This window comes from Channa argus, chromosome 9 (genome assembly GCF_033026475.1).
Source record: "Channa argus isolate prfri chromosome 9, Channa argus male v1.0, whole genome shotgun sequence".
Classification (NCBI taxonomy): Eukaryota; Metazoa; Chordata; class Actinopteri; order Anabantiformes; family Channidae; genus Channa; species Channa argus.
In genome coordinates this window covers 5,280,521-5,303,264 of record NC_090205.1, presented here as the reverse complement: position 1 = coordinate 5,303,264, position 22,744 = coordinate 5,280,521, and the positions used below count along the sequence as shown (strand labels likewise).

Genomic DNA, 22,744 nt, shown 5'->3' with positions numbered 1-22,744 from the left:
CAAAATTTTTACAAAAGTCTTAGTTTGGTGTTTTAGAAATGTTATGTATGATGAGCCGACATATTCATTTTAAAGTCTCTTTCAGATAATAGAACAAATACAACATGTACAAATGTACATATTTTGTGCACAATATTATTATATTATTATTAGAATAATAATAATTAGAATTATAAAAAAAAAAAACAGAACAACCTTATATTGTCTTCTGTAGACTAAAATAACTAGTACTCGGTTTAACCTGTCTTTGCATTCAGCATGTATTGAACTCTCTGAGGCCAAAAACAGGAGTGGAATCATTAAAAGACTCAACATCTGACAGACTGGAATAACTCCAGCAAAGATCTGGCTCAACTCATCTGGCCAGTTCGCCTGGATGCCAAATGAACCTTCCACAGTCCGTAGAAGCTTTATCACAAAGGTTTTTGTGGATAGATGGCAGCTAAGAAATCCCTCTTTTTATAGGAGGGACAGGACACGTTTGAGTGTGTGTAACTGTGTGAATGTGATCAGGCCTGTCGGTGAATAAACCCTGAATAAATAAAGTTAAATAACCTTTTTTACAGCCCTAATTTAATAAAATGCAGTTGGCTTATTTATCACTGGAATGGGCTGAAAGGGCAACTAGCTGCTGCTCAGCAGCTACAGTAGTTTGTCTTAGTGGGGAGGAGGGAGAACTGTCCATGTCCACACTCATATCATAACTAAGTATCAACTAACTAATCTCTGGCTTCATTAACCACCTTTGCACTTCTACCTACTTATCTCAAAATCATAGCTTTTCAAGGTTTTATTGTTCATTTTTTAAAAAATTCAAGCTTGCGTTTTCTTTCAGTATAAAACCTCTAGCAAAATATCTTGTGTTTTAACAGCAATTTTTAGCCATTTTCAAAATATTCTGTGACATAATTTCAAAGTGAGAGATTAGAGATTGTGTCTTTTGTATTAACTATGTATGGTGACATAGGAACCTTAAAGTACCTGTATTTCATACTGGCACTGATATTATATGTATCGGTCATTTTTGCCAACACAGCTCTTATTGTCATTATATATCTGAAACAAAACCTCCATGAGCCCATGTATCTGTTCCTGTGCAGTTTGTTTGTTAATGACATATACGGCAGCACAGCTTTGTTGCCCTGTTTGATGGTACAAATCTTATCAGAGATTTATGCTTCTCTGATATTAGAGACTCATAAATGCTTTATAGCAGATAAGCCATGAATAATGACTAAAAGTTTGAAATTAAATACATAATTGACAAATGCTGCACACTGTGGCGTCAGTCAAGTCAGTTTTTACAGAGTTTTCAATGTTTGTTGTTGCTTCAATTACCGTTTTTTTTGCTTTTCTGAAGCAATTGTGATACATTTTGTGTTTTTTACGATGTTTTAAATTGCAAGGTTGTGCAGATTTAACGAGGGATTGGTTGTAATAATGAATAATGAGAATGAAATAATGAACTCAAATTCATGGAAGGGCATCTTAATTACTTCAAACATAATTTAATGTAATCGTTGCTTTGTAACTGTGCCCAACACTCTGTCCATGAGCAGAGAAGTTACCCCCATTTAATAAATCATATTTAGTTTCATTCTTAATCAAGACATAAATGCTAAACCCAATGAATAAATTAATAAATCATGGGTAAATACATCAATTATGAGTAAAGGTCAGGGGGTAACGGTCTCAGCTTTTGATGGATTTAGACCCAGTAGCTGTAACAAAGGAAAATACGAGTAGACCCAAGGTCTAGAGATACCCTGCGTTTTCTCCAGGCCTCCAGCTTCCAACACAAGACCCCTTTTAAAGGCCAACTGCTGCTGCAATAGCACCATCTGCCTGCGGGGAGTAAAGAGGACAACTCAATGTACAGTGTAATGCACAATGACGTTACCATCTTCCTTCCTCCAGAGATGACAGTTGGAGGTAATTATTGTGTATTGTGAGTATTGTGTTAGTTCTGTGAGGGAATCTAGGCTATTTATAAAAGCCCCACCTGTTGAGCAGCTCCGCCTGCAGCCTGGCCTCCACAGCAGCCTCTTCTTCTCTCTTGTTCTGCTCCTCGTCCTTAAGCCTCCTTTCCTCTTGCTCCTGCTTCTTTCTGCAGACGTACTCTATCCTCTCACTCTCATCCATCTCCTGTAGCATCCTGCTCTCTTCCTCCTGCTGCTTCTCCTGCTCCAGTCGCAAACGCTCCAATTCATCTGCAGGGAACGAAACAAAGTCTTCAGGAAATGAATTTATGAGCAGCAAATAAGTTCCTCTTTTTTTTAAGGGTTGATGCAATAAAAGTACAAAGTGACATTGTATTAAACCAGAATTGCACTGTCACAAACTGTTTCAAAAGGTCAATACGGCGCATTAAACAAGAAGCAAAGTAGTCCAGGCTTTAATGCCAACCTTTGTTGGATCTTGTGAAAACATTGTGACATTTCTCAGATTTCTGTTGTTAGACTTCAGTGTCGTGTTCATAGTGGAGATGAGCAGACGGTGTCTCGACAGAACAGATCCACGTTCACAAAAAGTGAAAACACGTTTTTTCAAAGCCTTTTGTAAATTCAGATAAACTAAATTCAGCAGTTACAGCTTTGAATTCTGTTTAGTATTTCTTGAAAAGCTCTGTGCACCTACATTGGTTCCAATCCCTCCTCAGGATAAATCTAAATAAATCTGATCTGATCCGTAATCTGATGTTTGTGCTGTAACAGGCAGCACAACCAGTTCCTACAGACAAGTCTTACATGTGTAGATGTGTGAGTGTGTGTTTATTTTTCACAAAATTTAAGGATAAATATCGAGATAAATTAACCCGTTATTGTAAGAAAACAAGTCTTAAAGATAAATTAGCCTGTTATTACTGTATAATTACTGTATATACTGTATAATGCATGTTCGTTTTTCTGAGAAAATAATATAAAACAAATCCAACATATCTCAATTGCTTTTTATCACATACACAAACTCAGTTCAACACAATGATAGTGATAAATGTTTGTGTACTTTGTGATTGTGGTTGTGACCTGGGCTCTGCTCTCACCTTTCCTCCTCTGTTCCTCCTCCTCCATCATCTTACGGAGTTGCTCCATCTGCCTTCTTCTCTCCTCCTGCCTTCTCCTCTCTCTTTCCCTTTGTGCCTGTTCCTGTCTCGCTCGCTCCTGCTCCTTTTCCTCACGCCTCCTCCTCTCCTCCTCTTCTGCCAGCTTCTTCAGTCTGGAGTCGAAGGAGGGATGTTAATGTGGTGGCAAATAATAGGTTTTATGCAGGGATTTAAAGGCTGCACAATAGTAGTTAAACTGTCCCGTTAGTGACCAGCAAGGAGATGAGCTCCAAAAAATGTAACTTAAATGAAAAAGAATGAACCTGCAGAGAATTATTATCGGAATATGCTGCTACCCTCAGCTTTAAAATATAATGTGTGGATTAAGATCTGCAAGTTGGAGGCTAAATGTCCTGATTCAACCCTCCCATTTTTGTCCGGGCTCGGGACCGGCACCAAGGTTGCCCTTGGCCACCCCTGGAAGGGTGGGATTCGAACCTGCTGCCTTCTGCATCCCAACCCAATACTCTACCACTGATCCACCAAGCCCCTCAATACCTTGAGAAAATAAATGAGCTATTAACCTGAGCTTCTCGGCTCTCTTCCTCCTCTCTTCCTCAAGCTCACTCTTCATCCTGTCTTCTGTCTGCTCCCTCTCCTGCTTCATCCGCTCTTCTTCCTCCTGCTCCCTCTTCTTCCTCTCCTCCTCCAGCCTCCGTCTCTCTGCTCGCTGAGCCCGACGCAGAGCCTCAGCCTCTTCTTCCTCCTGACTCTTTGTGGGCCTTGAAAACTAAAACACACACACACACACACACACTAAAACACACATGACTATTATTGAATGCAGTCAGTTTTTGTCTTCTGTCTGCTTCCTTCCAACCTCTGGCTTCACTGGGTTCAACATCAGCTGCTCCTCTGTTATCATGACAGTTGAACAAGACGACAGACGTCCACGTGATGCAGCGAGGCTCACGACACCGGCTGACACTGCCCCCTCACAGGAAGAAGTGGCAGACCTCCTCGAGTTCCTTGGATTGAAGTGAGACGAAGAAACTGTGGACCTGTGTGAACTCAGTGACCTGATGCTGCTGTATTTATCACTGGTGGAAACACCATCTGTGTCTGTGTCGTCCTTTGCTGTTGTGTTGTCACTGTATTTTTGTGTTGCCGAGGGCCTTCGGGTGGATTTTTGGTGAGGCTCTTGTTGCATTCCTGGGTTGTTCTCTAACCCGTCTTTTTCGATGGGATCCTCAGGGCTTCCTAAGATGGGATGATAGCAAAGGAAAATGAAAGAAAAGACTACCTTCATGTAAAATACAACTATATGTTTGTATCAGCAGCCATATGTGTCCAAATTGCACATTGCGTATGTATAGTTTTATAGATATGTATATATTCTACTATTTGTATGAGTCATGATTTTTGCCTTTCTTAATTTGCTTTCGCCTTACATGCATGTACTGTTCATTTATACTATCTTCACCATTTCAAAGAAATTTAAACCAAGTTTTCCAAATAACAAGCCAAGCAGGACTTACAGTTCTTTTTAATCAATGTACGCTGTTCTTCTGAATAATGTCTTGAACGACCCATTTTCCTCAGGCTTTCAAATGAATGTTCAACAAGTGCTGGCTTCCTCCTTAAATAGGGAGCCACCTGATTCACACCTGGTTTTTCACTAAATTGATGACCTCATTGATTGAATGCCACGCTGCTATTTTTTTGAACACACTCCTTTCAACTAATTGCCCAATTCCACAGTCTTACGAGCTGCACATCATGAATGCTGGGTCTTGTTTGTTTCCTGAGAATCTACTGCACCTACTGGTAACTTGTTTGCCATGTAGCAATAAAAAATATACTAAAAACCTGGATTATTCTGGTTAGTCACATTGTACTGCTATTATTTGGAATAATACTGTATATGTTGTGTTCGTCTTACCAGCTAATAACTCTTTGTGTTTCTGTCTTCTTCTCCTCTTCCTCCTTGAAGACGCCTCCTCCTGTTCGGCCGTTTCTCCTCCTGGTTCTTCTCTGTCCTCATTCGCACTCACTTCTCCTCTCCCTCCTTCCCTGTCCTTGACTTTCTTCTTCTTCTTCTTCTGAAAGTCGGTGATAGTGAGACAACACTCGTTTAAGAAGCCACTAAACAACATAGACAACACAGAAACTACTCTTTGTGTCTCCAAATGATGTTTGATTTCCACATTATTTTCCGACCTGATACCCTGTTACACTTTTGCAGTTGAAATAAATTCTATTAGCGTCTTAATAACAACATATTATGCCCTAATTACTTTGTTATTACTGAGATATTATCACACTATTACCTTGTTTTAACTGAGCTGAGCATTTCTTCAGTTAGAGACTTTCACTTTTGTGGTATTTTGTGTACTTGAATATTGAATATGTTTCTGGGTACATTTTTATTTCGTACACTTTAAAGATGGTCTCAGGAACTGTAATCGATATGATTGATTCGCTCTCCTCAGCCTGATTGGAGACTTATGTCAGTAGTAGCTCAGTCCTCACCACAGAGGACAGAGCAGTCTGGTCCTGAGTCTCTGCTGCTTCCCCGGTCGTCTGCTCCTCCCCTGTCTCACTCCCGATTGACTGAGCATCACCACTTCTTGGCTTTTGTCTTTGCCCTTTTTCTGTCCTCCTCACTGTGTTCTGTCCATCTGATTCTGCACCTCTCACATCTCTTTTCCTAAATGAATAAAAGAAGTGGGTGGTTTAAGTTGGCTGCTTTTTAGGTCTATGATTAAAAAAACTGAAAGGGCTGAGAAAGTGTGTAAGCATTGAGAGTTCACCCTGCAGTTATCACAGCTTGCTCTGCAGCTTTCCTCTTAGTGTCTTTCCTCTTTTTGTCCACAGTGTCTCTTCTTGTGGAGTCAGTCGGGCTGATGATCTCACTGGACAAACAAACAAACTTTTCAACTTTACATTTTTTTGATGTTGTGTCAGCATGTCTTTGTTAAGCAAGTTAAATCATTTTAGACTTATGGTGCGTGAAGACCAGTTTTTCAATTGAAGACTGGTCCAAACGGAGAGACTCCACAATCCGTACACAAAAGCTGCGGTGAAACACATTGCAGATTGACATCTATGAATACCAGTGGGATTCAATTGAAGTCCTTCTACAACATCTTTTATCAAGCAAAACAAAAGCAGGGAAGATGTAGGAGTCTCCCTCTGCTCAAAAAAAGTTGTCTGATGTTTGTGAACAAGCTTTATCCTTACTTGTATCTAATGTTAATTTAAAGAGAATGTTCTTCACAGGAAACACTGTAAATCTTTGAACTTTGAGTTTCATTACTAGGAGCAGCTTTTGTGGCTTAGGAAGCTTTGCAAATACGTCCCCTCGTTGATTTGCTGAGAAATTTCATAACAACTCATGGGAAGATCGGAAACATAAACAATTTAAGTGCGTTGATCTGGTTGTCTATTTCATGTTACTGACGTTATCTACATGAATGTGAGATCATAAAGTTTTTGTTTGTGCTGTACCTTCTTCTGGCTCCAGCAGAATCGCAGAGCTTTTCTCAGAGAGTTTACTTCCTTTTCCACCTCTCTGACCCACTGAATCTCGCGTTGAGTATTGTCTCTTTGTTTTTTCTCTACCAGAATGTTCTTCATAGGAAACACTGTAAATCTTTGAACTTTGAGTTTCATTACTAGGAGCAGCTTTTGTGGCTTAGGAAGCTTTGCAAATACGTCCCCTCGTTGATTTGCTGAGAAATTTCATAACAACTCATGGGAAGATCGGAAACATAAACAATTTAAGTGCGTTGATCTGGTTGTCTATTTCATGTTACTGACGTTATCTACATGAATGTGAGATCATAAAGTTTTTGTTTGTGCTGTACCTTCTTCTGGCTCCAGCAGAATCGCAGAGCTTTTCTCAGAGAGTTTACTTCCTTTTCCACCTCTCTGACCCACTGAATCTCGCGTTGAGTATTGTCTCTTTGTTTTTTCTCTACCAGAATGTTCTTCATAGGAAACACTGTAAATCTTTGAACTTTGAGTTTCATTACTAGGAGCAGCTTTTGTGGCTTAGGAAGCTTTGCAAATACGTCCCCTCGTTGATTTGCTGAGAAATTTCATAACAACTCATGGGAAGATCGGGATAAAAGAGAATTACACCAACCTTGATCCGTGGGATCCATACAAATAGCCATTCTCTTCTGTGCTACCAAGTTCTTCCCCTTCCTCCTCTTCATCTTCCTCCTCCTCTGTGTTGACTTTTCTCAATTTCCCTTTTCCAACTCGCTCCTTAAGTGGAGGCATCCTAACTTTGTTTTTAGCCCCCTTTTTAACTTCCTTCCATGTCTCGGTCACTGCCGCTGTGCTCTTCCTTTTCTTCTTGGTCACTGCATGAACAAACACGTTTTAAGCAGTTGTAAAAACGGAATCTCACTGAGATTAACGATTTTGAATGAAGACATTTTACTTGGGCCTGTGTGAAGACTGCGTGCGTTAGTCTCAGTGGATCTATGAAGATCTACGTGCTGGTTGGAGGAGAACAAATTCAACATGTGAGTTCATTTGTTGAAATTCAGTTAAAATCTAAATGGATGTAATAGACACAATCCTCAACATCAGATTACTGCAAAGCAGCACAATCTGCAACTATAAATACAGCCATGTATCGTAACTGAGATGTAAAGTGTGATCAGAATTAACAGTATAAAGTTAAAATCAACCAAGCTTTGAGATACAGTGCAATAATATCAACATGGCCTGGATACATGCTGAAGGTCATTTTTAACTTTGCTCCCAAATGTGTTTTTCTTCCTTGTTAGTGCTTTGAAAGAAAGAAACACTATATATTTTTTAGAAACAAGTCATTTAACCTGAACTGACAGAAGCATATTTTGCTGTAACTGACTTGTTTGGGGCTGAAGCTCAGCTCCTCAGCTGCAACCTGCCGTACAGGCATGTGGCCTTCTGCTCCCTGAAAGACCTTCAAAAACCAGAAAACCACACAAAACCAGCTGAAAACAAGCATTCATGTTAGAGAAGAGCCAATCGGAACAAACACATGGGTTCATTTGTGATGGTGTTAGGCCCCGAAGTTTCCCTCTTCTTCCTGGCTCGTCCAACTTTTTAAACCTTTGCAAAAGCTCAATGAGTAGAGCAGCAGGATGGGAAACAGAAGTCGCAGAACAAATCCCAGCCTGCCCACCAGGTGTGTCCCTAAGCTCCCCGGGCGCCACACTGTGGCTGCCCACTGCTCCCCCCAGGGCGATGGGTTAAACGCAGAGGAAAAAATGCCATTGTAACATCCATCTGCTGAATAAAGGTTATTCTTCGTCTGAAATACCAGCTCACCTTCTGATGGTGTTGGGTGTCATCTGCAGGAGCACCAGTGTTCAGCTCCACCCCTCCCTCTGCACACATTTGCAATTAACACAGTGGTTAGAGGGAAAGGAACAAACAGCAGAGGGTAATTCTAGACATAAGAAACAAAGACACTATACGAAAGAAGGTGTCGATCTGGAAACTCGACACACACACACACACACACTGACACACACATTCCCCAGTTAACTCCTACAATAAATACAACATAGTGTGTCTGTACAAAATGTCTGTGTGCAGACCTGTATTTGTATGCTCAGGCTGAAGGACAATGACCCAGGGCAGCTCCTCTCCTTCTGTGGACAGCACCTGGAGAGCTTAGGGACGGACACTGTGAGTTTTAATGTTTTCATTTGTATTTGGTCCCCAGTTATATCAGTCACTGTGTTTGTCTGTACCTTTCTGCTGTGTGTCGCCATCGCCCTGCGACGGGTCCTGACTGCTGTCGTACAGCGACAGTTGAATGATCTCCCCATCAGGGCCCAGGATCAGGCTGCCTGCTGATTTTTTATTCTGCAAATCTGACAACGCATAGCAACACATGGAGCATTTGATGAAGTCATAAAGGAGATGAACTGGTTAGTGACACTAAATGTAAGAATTTTTATTTTTTAAAGTGTAAAAAAAAAAGTGTTGGAATCGCTATTCTAGTCATTTATTTAACAAAAAATGCTTTATGCTTAATTAATTTATTAATGTTTAAAATAAAACTTTGACATAACAGACATAACACAACAAGGGCAGGAACAACGGCTGCTAAAGTTAATCATGTGACAATTTGATGGTGATGAGGAAAAAGGGGGCGACTGGTTGTAGAGGTGAGGTGTGAAAACACAAGAACACAGTGGGACAGGGAGGAGGGAAAGCTAAGAAGGCAGCAAATGAAAGGGCTTCTTTTCCTTTCAGGAGTCGCCACAGCGAATCATGTGCCTCCATCTAACTCTGTCCTCTGCATCGTCTTCTCTCACACCAATTAACTTCATGTCCTCTCTCACTACATCCATAAATCTCCTCTTTGGTCTTCCTATATTCACAGTCTCTCTGGACATGTCCAAACCACCTCAATCTGGCCTCCTTAACTTTATCTCCAACACATCTAACATGAGCTGTCCCTCTGATGTCCTCATTCCTGATCCTGTCCATCCTCGTCACTCCCAAAGAGAACCTCAACATCTTAAGCTCTGCTACCTCCAGCTCTGCCTCCTGTCTTTTCTTCAGTGCCACTGTCTCTAAGCCGAACAACATCTCTGGTATCACCACTGTCTTGACCACCTTTTCTTTCATTCTTGCTGAGAATGGAAGAGCATTTTCTGAAAATACTATATTTTGGGTACCATGTTAGCTCCCCTTACCTCTGAGCTCCAGTGGTAGAACTCCCCTAACCAAACCTCTGTTAGTGTCAGTGGATTCACAAGGATCCTGTAGGTTGTGTAAGAAGGCCAAAGAGCTCTGTTTGCCTGGGCCTTTCCATCCGGCAACACAACCCAACAATCCTACAGGAGGAGGAGCCTCTGGAGGACATGATAAAAAGTTTAGTGAGGAACCTTGTGGTCATCTTACCAGTGATTAACACAGTTTCTGGAGCAAACAAAGTGGGTTCAAACCTCATTTATAGAGGTTTTTCCCATGATGTCACCAGATCACATGACAACTCCTCATATTAGACATTTCAACATTTGTCTTGCACTGTTTTGCAGATTTTAGGTACAGGCACAAGTGTCTTTTCATAAAAACAAAATTTCATATTAACACCTACAGCCATTTATTTAAAAAAGTTTGAAATAGCAAGATCAGAAAGGCCAATCACAAAACAAAGAAACATAAACAATTTAAGTGCATTGATCTGGTTGTCTATTTCATGTTACTGACGTTATCTACATGAATGTGAGATCATAAAGTTTTTGTTTGTGCTGTACCTTCTTCTGGCTCCAGCAGAATCGCAGAGCTTTTCTCAGAGAGTTTACTTCCTTTTCCACCTCTCTGACCCACTGAATCTCGCGTTGAGTATTGTCTCTTTGTTTTTTCTCTACCTGCGCTCTGCTTCTCTTTCACCTCTTTCAAAAGACAGAATGATAGTGAAGGCAGAGTCAGAACAACAAGTTGGCTTAGGAACCACTTTTACACACATTTACACAGTGGTTTTCACATCTTAACACTGAATAGGTTTGGTGTAATAAGTCAGTATGTGCTAAAAGTTTAGATTTTATTACCTTCTTTCTCAGGAAACAGTGGAGGAAGAATCAGAGGCTGCTGGTGGACATCCTGCTGGGTGTGAACATGGATTGGCTGCCTCGGGGGGGCATTGTGCGTTTCTGCGATGGGAGGTAGTCGCTGTGTATCTCTGCTGGGGCTCTCACGCCTTCGCTAAAAAGTTACATATTTGCAATTTAGTCTCAGCCACGGGCCAAGAGACTAAAGAGCCAAGAGACTTTCTGAGAATAGTATTTTAACTAAAACCAGCACTGATCTAGACTGTTGTACGTAAATGTATGTAAAACTTTATATTTCATAAAAAATAACCCATTTTTATTTTGAATCTTTTATCACTTGGTGACCACAGGAAAAAGTTTGTCCATAAGTCTGGTATATTTCTTTAGGCCAGTTCATACCTCATGTTCATTCACTTCATAATTTAACATCACTTCTTAACTCTGTGAGGGTCTCGACAATTAGACAAAACAAAAAAAATTTTATTATTAGATGTGACGAGTGGCTATATAATTATGAACACATTTTCAGAACATCACATACCCCTAAAACTGATTTGTTTTTTAGAATTTGAATAATTTGGTGTAATATTGCTTAGAAAGTCTGGAGGAGCTGCAGAATTATTACTTATTCATGTTTATGATTCAAGAGCCACAAGTGAAGGTGCTCAAGCTCCAACTTTATTCTGTAAAGGCCCATTGTGGGGGTCTGCAGCTGATAGCAGCTGACTTTAGACGAAAAGTGTTAGCTAGGTCATTTAGACACGTTTGGTAGTAATGTCCGTCTCATTCTGTGTAAACCTTAGTCTCATTAGATGATTAGATTATTGAAGATTCTTGATAAAATTCTGTCCCTACTGTAGATCAAACCCATATGTCTGCGGCTAACATGATGACCTGACTTCTGTTGAAGCCACGTACGTGAGTCAGTACAAAGTCATCGCGTTAAGTGAGCGTTGGCGATGTTGAAGAGATTTCTCTCTCTACCAGTGCATGCTGGGAATTTTACCAATATGTTAGTTTTGTTTTTTATCAACTTACATTAATGAGTTGAGTGAACTCAAATTCATCCAATCAACTTATCATTTCAAGTCAACAGGGGTAGTACCAGTTTACTGGTAAAACTGGTATCACTGGTTGCAGAAAGCCAGAGCTATGACTTCTATGATAGCAGGAATGTACAGTGTACTGTACCATAGTTGAGTTTAGACCCTGATGGGAAGCTACTGTCTTACCCTGTCTTTCTTCTCCCAGTATGGTCTAGGACAGACTGAAGAATGTGCATTCAGGGGATGAGGGAGCAGGCCTGTTCAGGGGGAAAACAATCAAAACACTTATCACATTTCCTGATTCATCCATGCAGCAATTTTTCTACTGTGGACGGTACCTGAGGTTGTGTTTGTTTCCAACTCTGTGTTTGACTGCTGCTCTGTTTTACACAGTCTTCCTGAAGACAAGTCAAGAAACAGCTCTCGTTAGTTGATAAAATAAAAAGTGTCAGGACGTCTCACTGATGCATATTCATTTTGCATTTACCTATAGTACCGTGTCTATTCCCACCCATAGATGTTTGTTACTCATTTTTCTCACCAACTGTTCCACTGTCTTGGACGAAACTGCCCTGATCCTCTGCTGCATCATGGACACTTTTCATATTTGGATGATGGATCTCTCCTCCTGCACTGTTTGTTCCAGAATGCTGCAGACTATTGTCTATGTAAGTCTGCAGTTTGTGGAAAAAGATCTATGATTAAACTCCGGAAACAGTGTCATGTTTTAACTGATACAACTTCAGCTATTAACTAGTCACCTGGGGTTCTTCTGGTTCTTTGGGGGTCATTGCCACATAGTGAACCCACGGTTGAGGCTCTTCCTGTGGTGTTGTGTTCCTGGGGGTACCTGGCATCTGGAGGAAAAGATCCAGTCTGACTCTCTTCCTGTTGTCCTGCTCTTCCTCTTTATCTACAGACAAGTTTCGTTTTAGGATCTATTCACACAGTAGATCAGTAGCAGCTCAGCAGATTTGAAAAACTTGACTTGGTTGTATTCTTGATAGTGGTTAGTTTTATTCCTGTACCTTATGAACACAACAATAACTGCAGGATTTTAAAGGTATTTTTACATCACATTTTATCCATATAATAGCATAGCGTACAAAAATGTGCAGTCAGGGTTTCCAGTGTCTCAAATAACCTACACATATTGTACATAAAATACAATGATTTCACTGGGTTATTTTAGTTTATTTTAGACATTTTCCATTTTTAGGTTTCTGATCTGATGTTTGAATCGCCACATATACAGTATAAACCTTTTGGTTGCTTTTCCAGTTCAGGGTTCCTCTCTGTCGGCAGCCACTGTTGGCTCAACTGTGCACGCAGCTCTGAACTGGGTTGCGGTCTTGTGGCGTGACTGGATTGAGGACTGGGACAACGGAGTTTTGAACCCGGAAAGAGGTTAAGAGGACGAAACAGGGGTGCGGCGAGTCGGGAAGAAATGTACTGGAGAAAAAAATACATTGTAACACCAGAGGATAATACCTACAATAACACTGCAGGTGCTGGAAATTGGGGTAATAAAAGCACTGCGACAGAATATCATAAAACCAAAACAATTAGTTAGAAGTGACTAAAATAGGTAGAGACCTGAATGTACTGTATCTAGTGAAGCTTCCCCACCACCTACCTGATTGTTACTGAAGCTCAAAATGGCTGCCGTTAGTTCCTTAAGTGTCCTTAGCTGCTGTTGCGCTTGTTGAGTGTCTCGCTGAACGACCCGCTTCTTTCTGTGTCCAGTTTGTAACCCAGAATTGATTTCCATAGCGGCCAGGTCCTCCAGACAGACAAAGGTGTTAAATCATCTTAAAAGCATGAATCTTGGTTTCAGCTTGAGTCGCTGAGGTCATCCAGGTTTGGTTATCCGAAGGTTGAGTCATGTCAACGGGACTTCTTTCTTCTTGGTTGAAAACGTTTCGCTACTTAGAAGAAGGCCAGTTGACATGACTCAATCATTGGTTTCAGCTCGTACTTGATATTATGCGTTACCTAATCTCTTATGAAAACCTTAACCATTACAACTACATGCCAAAGCCCCAGCCCTTACACTGGATCTAGTTCTAAACTATCTGGCCAAACAAGTCCCCACCTAGATTTAAATGAGCATATAGGTAAGAGCCTTCCATTAGATAGTTACTGCAGTGATAAAATGCTTCCACCCTACATTGCCTGCATGACTACCTGACTATAGTGAATCACCAGGTTTGTCCTCAAAGGGTTTTTTCTTCCCAGATGCCACAAAGCATACAGTATTTTCGGATGGTACTGCTAGGATTCATTGTGCTCAAATTGCGAAAGTATGAGCATGAGACATAATTTTCACACATAGATTGGATACTTTAACCTCACTGAGAATCTTAGGAGTTGCCAGAGAAGACTTTACCCAGTGGTTAACTCTGGATAGAAATAAATTGCGTAAGCTCATTCATTTTTTTGGGGGTTTTTTGTATGTGAACAATCACTTCCTTACCCAACAAAGGCTTTTGACTAACAGCTAAAATATCTTCAAAAAATGCTCTCAATTATTGTATTGAACTGAAATTTAATGACATGTAATAAACACAGATACCTGGGAGTACAGTAGAAGGGCCCCCCTACGAGTGCTGTAAGTCTTTGGGAGGCTTGACTCTGCCTCTGCAAACAGATGTCCACTGCTGGACAGACGCAGCAGTGTCTCCTTAGACTGCCAGATGTAGTAATCCTTTTGGGAAATCGAAGAATAGCATTCATTGTTTTATAAATGGAATGGTTGATTGATTGACTTTTTTAATTGATTAATCAATTCGTAGAGTGGCTGGTAGTTCAAATGCAGGTCCATTCATTTTATAACAAAGACAGAAAGACAGCAGGCAAACTAAGCAAGTTAACAACGTGTAACTCGTCAAAATAAAATGTTTGTGTGTATTTTTTTAAAGACTCTGTACCCGGGGTGTATAGCAGACATCGAGTCGTCCATCATGTCTCCCAGTGTTTCTGTTGGATGATGAGATCGATCGACCCCACCCCCGGCTCAGCAAAGACAGAGACAAATCCTTCATGATGAGAGTAGCTGCTGGGTAAAAGAAGGTAACTCAGCATGTTCCATTCATTATACAGTAAGCACGATACCACTTTATGCTGATGACACTGACTTGATTTTGTTTGTTTTCTTTAACTTAATTGATTTTGCAGTAGATATGACTTTGCATGTTTGAATTATGTTTTATCTATGTGGCAGATTTAAAAGTCTTCCATCTGTGGAATCTATGCTCGTGTTTTATCTTCAATACAATAAGAGTCTCTTCGTTCAAAAAAAGAATAATTTCAGTAATAAAGAATAAATGTAAGTAGTTTTATTTTCTATTCATACAGCATATTTTGTAACCATATCTGTTATGTCATCGATTTACACCATTATTCTGTTTTCCATAAACAGGTAATAGATGAGCACAAGTACATTTCCAGAAACTACAACCAAGTATTTCCCACGTTATATATAAAATCAAATTATACCGAATGTCACACATTATGTCTTGTCACACGTTGTGTTTTATTACATATTACTTATTTTTTATACTTTTTTATATACTTCTTATTATTTATTACATTCATGTTTTATGAATGTACTGTGACAATAATAAGAAATAACCCTTAACATTGCAGTGGTTGCAAACAATGTTTAAGACAGAACATTTACTTTTGTTCTACTGTTGTACTGTGCTATTCTAGAACAGGAACCAGAACATATTACTGTTAATCAAGGACACAGGAACCTTTAGTGAGTTTCCACAGAATAAGTAAAAAGCAGAGACTTTCAAAGAAATTGTCTGGTGAAGCAGTAAACGCAGATCTGTGGTTAGTTAAGCTTTTGTCAGCTTCGCGTCGTGTTTGCTAACAGAAATAAGCAAAAACCAAGTGCTGGACATACCTGCTGTGTTCCATACAAAGGCTGTGTGTGTGTGTGTGTGTGTGTGTTTGCGCATGTGTTGGTCTCAATGCCTGTTGCTAGGTTGTCCAGACTGGGTACTTTGTGTTTTTGTTGCCGTGGTTGCAGTGACAAAGATTAGGTGACATATGCACACACACAAACACACACGCACAAGAAACGAAAATGAGACTTCTAAGTATCAACTCCTTAGTCCTTATTCTTTCACAGTAAAATACAACTATATGCGTTTAGTCCTTTCTTGAGCTGATAAATTCACCTTGGGGCTCAGTATGGAGAAAGAACTCATCCCCCACAAGCTCCAGCTATGTCCTCACAGATTTGTCCCAGTTAAGCACGATTCGGGCCTCACTTCTTTGTGCTGCAAAATTGAGACACCTACGCCCATCATCATGGATCAGTGAGCATAAACTGACAGCCCTGAGTAATTGGCTCTAAGGCCCCTTTTCTAGTTTGGCACCTGGACAAGGCTCCAGTTGATAATTTATGCTGAGATTATAACTAAAATGTCTTAATTTTCTTTATTGTTGCTATTTGTTATATTTGCTTAAAGATTTCTTATTAATGGAGCTACTATTTTTCAGTTTCCAGGGATTAATGCCATGACGAACCAGCGGCAGAGCAAACGTAAAGACCTATTATGTTCCGATGCAACACATTTTTCAAATGAATGAAACTGTACTTTCATTAAGTTAAAGGGAGCTGCCAGGAGGTAGTTAGGGAGGGTGACAGGTGTAAAGTGCAAGAGACAGTCAAGCCAGTGACCTGGTTCGGTTCCTGAGTCCAGCCCATGTCTGGTTAGGTTCAGGCACGAAAACTGCTGGCTTCAGTGTAAAAGGAATAAAATACAAAATTTTTCTCTAACCAGCCCTTGACATTCCTCTGACCCTAACCAGCTCCTGTAACTGAATAATCACAACCACAAAATGCTTTAATAAAGCTGTAATTAAACAAACTGGACATTGTACTGCAGGATCGCATTTTACAGCAGAAAACGAAACCGGACATTTTACACAAACATCACACATTTAGTTAAGAATAGTTGTATTATTTTATATTTTCTTATTTTTTATCCCCATGAATTATTTTAAATCTTCCTTTAGGACCCATTAGGCAGGTAGGTTTACTGAGTACTGAGTGAGTGGAATATTTCTTTTTTCCCTTTGTCCTTGAATCCCAAACTGATCGTTCAGAAGTAACCTGTGTGCACTGCGTATCTTTTGTAAGAGCTCCCTCATTTCTTGGGCTTCTCCATTTCCAGGTTTCTCTTAAGGTGAACTTGTTGGTTTCCATGTTGGTTTGGAAGAAAAAGGTCAGACATTAGCACATTAAAAATGAGACAATGGGGTCCTTTTGCCTCGTTGACTTGAAAAGATTGTGTTAAAGCTTGACATTCATTAGACTCAGAGTCTGCTTGTTGAATCCATCTGTCTGCTGGGACACTGGTATAAAGGTTCACTACCTGCTGATGTTTATCTCAGTAGAGCGGAGAGGCTGTCAGACTGTTGAAGCGACTGGTCATAACTGTAGCTGCACAAATTGTATCTTTTTCCTGTCAAGGTGTTAATTTTCAAGGCTTTTTAATGATTGTATAATGTTTCTAATTACAGGTGTTTTCCACATGTTTTAGCATACGATCAACTGTATGGAAAATATAATGTTACAACCATAGTTTTTTATTGCTAAAATACATAACCACTAATTTAAATAATGTAATTTTTTAAGTCGGTAACACGGTTTTAAAAATGTAGTTTTACTTTTCAACATTAGCAGATGACATTACATCCTTTAAAGAAAAGTTATCAAATATCATCTTGTTTCCTAACAATGGAAAACTCAACAGAAATCAAGTCCTTTGTTTTGGCAATGTACGGAAACATTGGCCACCTAAAGTACTTATATTTTTCTCTGGCAATGCTATTCTACGTATCAGTTATTTTTGCAAACTCAGTTCTTATTGTCATTATATATGTGAACAGAAACCTCCATGAGCCCATGTATCTGTTCCTGTGTAATTTGTTTGTTAATGAAATATACGGCAGCACAGCTTTGTTGCCCTGTTTAATGGCACAAATTCTATCAGAGACTCATGAAATTTCTCTTTTTTTCTGCTTCGTTCAAATATTTAACATTCATACTTACATTGCGGTTGAATTTGGAACTTTAACAATAATGGCATATGACAGATATGTCTGTATTTGTAAACCTTTACATTACAACTCCATTATTACTAAAAGCAGAGTACAAATTGTCGTACTTGTTATCTGGATAGTTTCTTTTGTAGAGGTTGGAGTTTTACTGTCCTTCACTATTCTTTTAGAGCGTTGTGGGACTGTTATCAACAATGTTTACTGTGCACACCACCTTGTAGTTGAACTCTCTTGTTCACCAGACAGAACAGTGTCACTTATTCATGATCTGATTTTTGGCCTCATTTTTAGCGTTGCTGCTCCTGTCAGTTATATTTCGTACAGTTACATAAAGATTTTGTCCGTGTGTTTAAAAGCTTCCAAAGAGACCAGAATGAAGGCTTTTGACACCTGCACCCCACATCTAGTTTCACTCATTAGCTTTGTTTTTGCCTGTTTTTATAGTTTGATTGCGCAGAGATTTAACATGTTCTTGCTTCCGTACGTCGGCGTCGTCTTGTCTATGTATGTTATGATTATTCAGCCTCTTCAAAATCCAATCATCTACGGCCTTAAACTGTCAAAAATCAGACATGCTTGTAATAATTTGTTGACATTAAAAGGTTCACAACTCTACATTGTCTTGGATTATTTAAATGATGCAGATAATTTATATTAAAAATCAAGAAACCATTTCAGCTCATTCAATCATTTCAGCATTTCAGAACAGTTTTGCATTATTTACAGAATCATCTTGAGTTTTTGCAAGAACATATATTGATTTCACAGAGTAAGAAAGGTTTCGTGTTTGCCATGTTCCAAATGCAATTTGAGTTACATCTGGGATTAGAGGTTTTTATTCCTTTTTTGAAATGTTTTCATCTATAACTTCTAATGCAATATTTAATGCACAATTAGCTGGTGCAATGTTAGACTTAGATGTTCTTTTTTTATTAAATTAGTTTAGGTGGACACAAATGTTTGCACTAATTTAATTTTCAGTATTTTACCAATGTATTTTTATACACTCCTTGACCATTTTTTGTTACTGTTTGAAGACCAAAACTTTTGTCCCTGCTGAATGCGCATTGTTATTATATTAGGTTAATGGTTAAGTTTGCATGAAATTTCAGGTAGAATTCTTTGTTTTACATGTTCTGCCATTTCAAAATAAGGGGATGCAAACTTTTGCACTGAAATCGATGGATGATAGTTGCAGTACTGTGTGTCCCCAAAGAGTGCAAATTGTGAGACGCAAGGTCTGTAGTAGGGAATAGAGCACTGACAAATTTTATTTATTGGTCGACATCTAACTATTTTTTATGTAACAACATGAACATGCAAATTGTGACTGAATTGACAAACTAATGATCCATCACAAACACATGCAGGGCAGCGGATATCTAACGGGCTACAATATATAGATGTATTTTACATGAAAGAGACAACAGTGAGGTTTGAAATCCATTTTTAATGTATGATTTATACAATTTATACTATATGACATTAAGCTCACACATAAGTTCCCCATAAACCATAAACTGATCTTATATGATACAAATCAGGCTTATTGGCTAAAAAGTGTAAGAAACACTCTGTACTATTTCAAAATCCTACTTTTCCTACTACTGTTTATTTGTTTCTTTTTGTGGTATTTATGTATTTATTGTTTATTTGATAAAGATGCAATACTCTACCAGTGATGGGTCATGTAAAGAAATGTCCCGTACACTGTAAAAATAGAACTTGTTTTTATGGAAAAATAACTGGCAGTTGTGGTTGCAGTACTAATGTTAACACCTTTACAGGATAAATTACACATTTTACAGTTTAAAACTTAAAATTCTACATAAATTGAATTTGATGTTTTGGGCTTTCTGCTAATTTTTGGGTAAAATACTGAAGAGTTTCACATAGTGTGTTCTGGAAAACTTAAATTAAAACCATGTGAGATGTTCATAGGAGTTGGATAGAGCTGAAAGCTGCAGTAAATGGCCCCAAGTGCTTGTGTTTTTTAAATTATTATTATTATTATTTTTGCAGATTACAGTAAAATTACCTTAACCAATAATTATTTAATTATTTGCTTGCAACTGTGTGAAATGTGTAGCAACATTGATTACTATGGTAATGTGACCTGATGTGAGCCTAACTTTTTTCACCCCACATCAGTGCTGGACCTCACTACTGGTGTTGTATAAAAAAATCCCTGTAGCTGCAGGTTGTAAAATCTGATGAAGAGGCTGAAACCAGAAGAGTGGAGGATTTTGAAGTTGCATAGTAACCACAATTATTCACACTTTATGTGGGTTTATTTATTGCTTTTTAAATTCTTTTCCCAGTCAAATAGTAAAATATTACATATTTATATAAGACATTTACAACATGTTTTGCCCAAAGCTCTATTTTCTGTTTCATGCCAAAAATATTTGTATGGAAAAACAATTAAATGTAAGTCACACTTAAACGCAATATCTATAAACACCTGTCAGCCATTGTTGCTGTATAATCTATTACATAACTGAGCCTTTACCTTCTGACTCAAGGAGGCACCAGCACATTTCCATCTTATTTCCTCTGTCTATGAACAAGCGTGAACGATAATTCATGATTTCATCCCATAAAAAACACAGAGACACAAATTCTGGAAATAAAACTGATGATGTGCAGCGGAACATTCAAGTTGTGCAGTTGTTTTTATGTTGAATTATATTGACTAAAAACAAGTAATTTTAGACATATTTTAATCAGTTCTTTTCATGTTAAAGCAGTTCTTAACACCGCACACACACTCTCTCTTTCTCTCTACGATATGTTGGCATCACAGGAGTCAGGCTGCAGGATCTGAAGGGTAACAATGAGTTTAAGACATTTTCTGAACCAGCGGTAGAAAAAGGCATAAATCACAGGGTTTAGACAGGAGTTAAAATAGAAAAGACAAATCACAAAGGCTGCGGATGAAGCATTTATCAAGGTCTCCTGGCCTGTAAGGATGACAATATAATATGGGCACAGACAAATAAGAAACACAACTACAACAACACCAAGAGTTACGGCTGCTTTCATCTCAGATTTCTTAATAGTTACACTCACTGAGCCCTGGAGTTTGACTGCAACAACGTGAGACCTCATGGCTCGAGCCTGAGACGCAGCCACCACAAATACCCTCATATACAGGACTACGATGGTGGTGACAGGAGCAAAAAAGGAAAAAATCATATCAGCAAGACCAGCAAAGTAGTTACCGGCAACCACACACTCACCAGAGCAGGAAATATACCCACCTGGTTTTTCCAAGTTATCCTTCAACACCAGACTTTGAAAGAGTACAGAACATATCCAACACAGACAGACACAGACTTGAACTCTTTTTGCAGTGACTTTGGTGGAGTAATGTAGAGGATCACAAATAGCCACATAACGGTCGACACATATGAGAACCATGGTTCCTACTGAGGCCGACGTTATAATGTAGGCGACATACTGATACAGAGTACACATGATGTTCCCGAGGAACCAGCAGCCGTCTATGAGCACAATTTGAAAGAACATGATGAGACCCACGAAGAAATCAGAGACAGCCAGAGAGAGGAGGAGGAGGTTGGTGGGAGTGTGGAGCTGCCTGAAAAAAGAGACAAGAAAAAAACAAAAACAAAACACGATTCCTCATTTGCACAGGACAGAAGCAGCTACTGAAATACAATCTAGTTATCTGTCACCAACATCCTTCCCCATCAGTGCACTGTGATTCCCATACTGTACTTGAAGTGTGAGATGGAGATGATGACCAGCAGGTTGAGGGTGGTGGTGAGCAGAGAGATGAAGGGCAGAACAATGTACGTCAACATGACCTCAAAGTGAGGACGCTTTGGCTTCAGGCAGGAGGTGTTGTGGAGTTGTGGAAAGCAGAGTTCGACTTCGCCCGAGGCCTCCATCGCGGAAGGACAAGAGAAAAAGCTGCTGAGCTCATGCAGCTCTCTGACCAAAGCTCTCTGTACTACAGCTAATTTATATCCCCCCCACCCCCTCAACCCCCACCCCACTGCCTCTGTTAGTTTTTCCACTGTAACAGAAAGTGGCATCTCTCATTGTGTTATTTGCACCAATTCTCTCTATTTTAATCCAGGGCCACATTTAGTCTGTAACATGTGGGGATGCAGTGATATGTCATGGGAGGGACACTCCACAGTCTTACTGACGCCTTTCTGTTGTTGTCTTTGTGGTTTTTCAGTATGTGCTTGCATCTGCTGTTTGTATTGTGTCCTTTACTAATGATCTGACTTATCTCTGATTAAATACATGCTTGTTCTGATCATCCATCCAGCCTTTCTTAGATTTTGAGTTTTATTATTTAACATGAATACCTTAACATTTGCTTAATTTTGACCAAGCAACAAGACTGAAATCTGTTGCACGATTTAAAGGTGTGTTCCACAAACCCTTGCAACTGTATAACTGTATGTAGACCAGGCCAGTGCTGACATGCTGAGGACTCCTTGTTGATGATTGGCTACTTGATGTGTTGGATCTGTACTCTCGACTAAATCATTTACATGTATGCCTCTTTCAACATATTTATAATTTTAAAAGATTAATATAACTAGGTTCTCTAATATCTAAGTACATTAGTGTTTTCATGCCTGTGCAGTGTTTTCAGCACTTACTTATTAGTGTAACAACATTTTAACATGTGCTTTTTAAATGTGGACTTTGTGGAGGATCTGTTGTACCAAATAAGCAGCGCAGCGCTAAAAATTAAAATGATTTCAATTGTTAAACAAAATGGGCGCATATTATTCAGTTCATCAGAGTGGCCACGCTGACCCCTCTTCTGGGAATTTTAAATATAACATAAAAACAACCACCTGGTATTAATGTTGTCGCTTATTTAGGCAGCTTATAGCTTATAGCTTCACTACTGTAATATTTTGGGTTTATTTGACCATAAAATTTTGACAGTTCTTCTTCCTTCTTTTTCTTCTCTAAATGACTAAAATATTGTTGGCTTCTATTTCATAGAG

At 39.2% G+C, this 22,744-nt stretch overlaps 3 protein-coding genes across 3 annotated transcripts; 1 reads left to right on the top strand and 2 right to left on the bottom strand.

Annotated features, from left to right (window-relative positions):
• Positions 1-236: 236 nt before the first annotated feature.
• Positions 237-14,821, bottom strand: LOC137133603 (uncharacterized protein KIAA2012 homolog). Its single transcript, XM_067517378.1, has 25 exons — positions 14,594-14,821; positions 14,239-14,370; positions 13,300-13,446; positions 12,926-13,115; positions 12,425-12,576; positions 12,205-12,337; positions 12,002-12,061; positions 11,850-11,920; positions 10,618-10,771; positions 10,324-10,461; positions 9,760-9,918; positions 8,806-8,928; positions 8,650-8,724; positions 8,378-8,436; positions 7,935-8,009; positions 7,497-7,554; positions 7,194-7,416; positions 5,857-5,958; positions 5,576-5,753; positions 4,986-5,145; positions 3,924-4,303; positions 3,628-3,833; positions 3,044-3,216; positions 2,003-2,210; positions 237-1,845 (listed from the first exon to the last, which is right to left on the bottom strand). Exons 1-25 carry the CDS (start codon positions 14,705-14,707, stop codon positions 1,677-1,679), a joined length of 3,639 nt encoding a protein of 1,212 aa, XP_067373479.1. The 5' UTR covers positions 14,708-14,821; the 3' UTR covers positions 237-1,676.
• A 2,600-nt stretch (positions 14,822-17,421) lies between these two features.
• On the top strand, positions 17,422-18,209 carry LOC137132971 (olfactory receptor 4K15-like). Its single transcript, XM_067516014.1, has 2 exons — positions 17,422-18,087; positions 18,189-18,209. The coding sequence occupies exons 1-2, from the start codon at positions 17,422-17,424 to the stop codon at positions 18,207-18,209; spliced, it is 687 nt and encodes a 228-aa protein (XP_067372115.1).
• A 1,737-nt stretch (positions 18,210-19,946) lies between these two features.
• On the bottom strand, positions 19,947-21,701 carry LOC137133249 (trace amine-associated receptor 13c-like). The gene has a single exon (XM_067516687.1). The coding sequence runs from the start codon at positions 21,273-21,275 to the stop codon at positions 20,529-20,531; it is 747 nt and encodes a 248-aa protein (XP_067372788.1). The 5' UTR covers positions 21,276-21,701; the 3' UTR covers positions 19,947-20,528.
• Between the last annotated feature and the right edge of the window lie 1,043 nt (positions 21,702-22,744).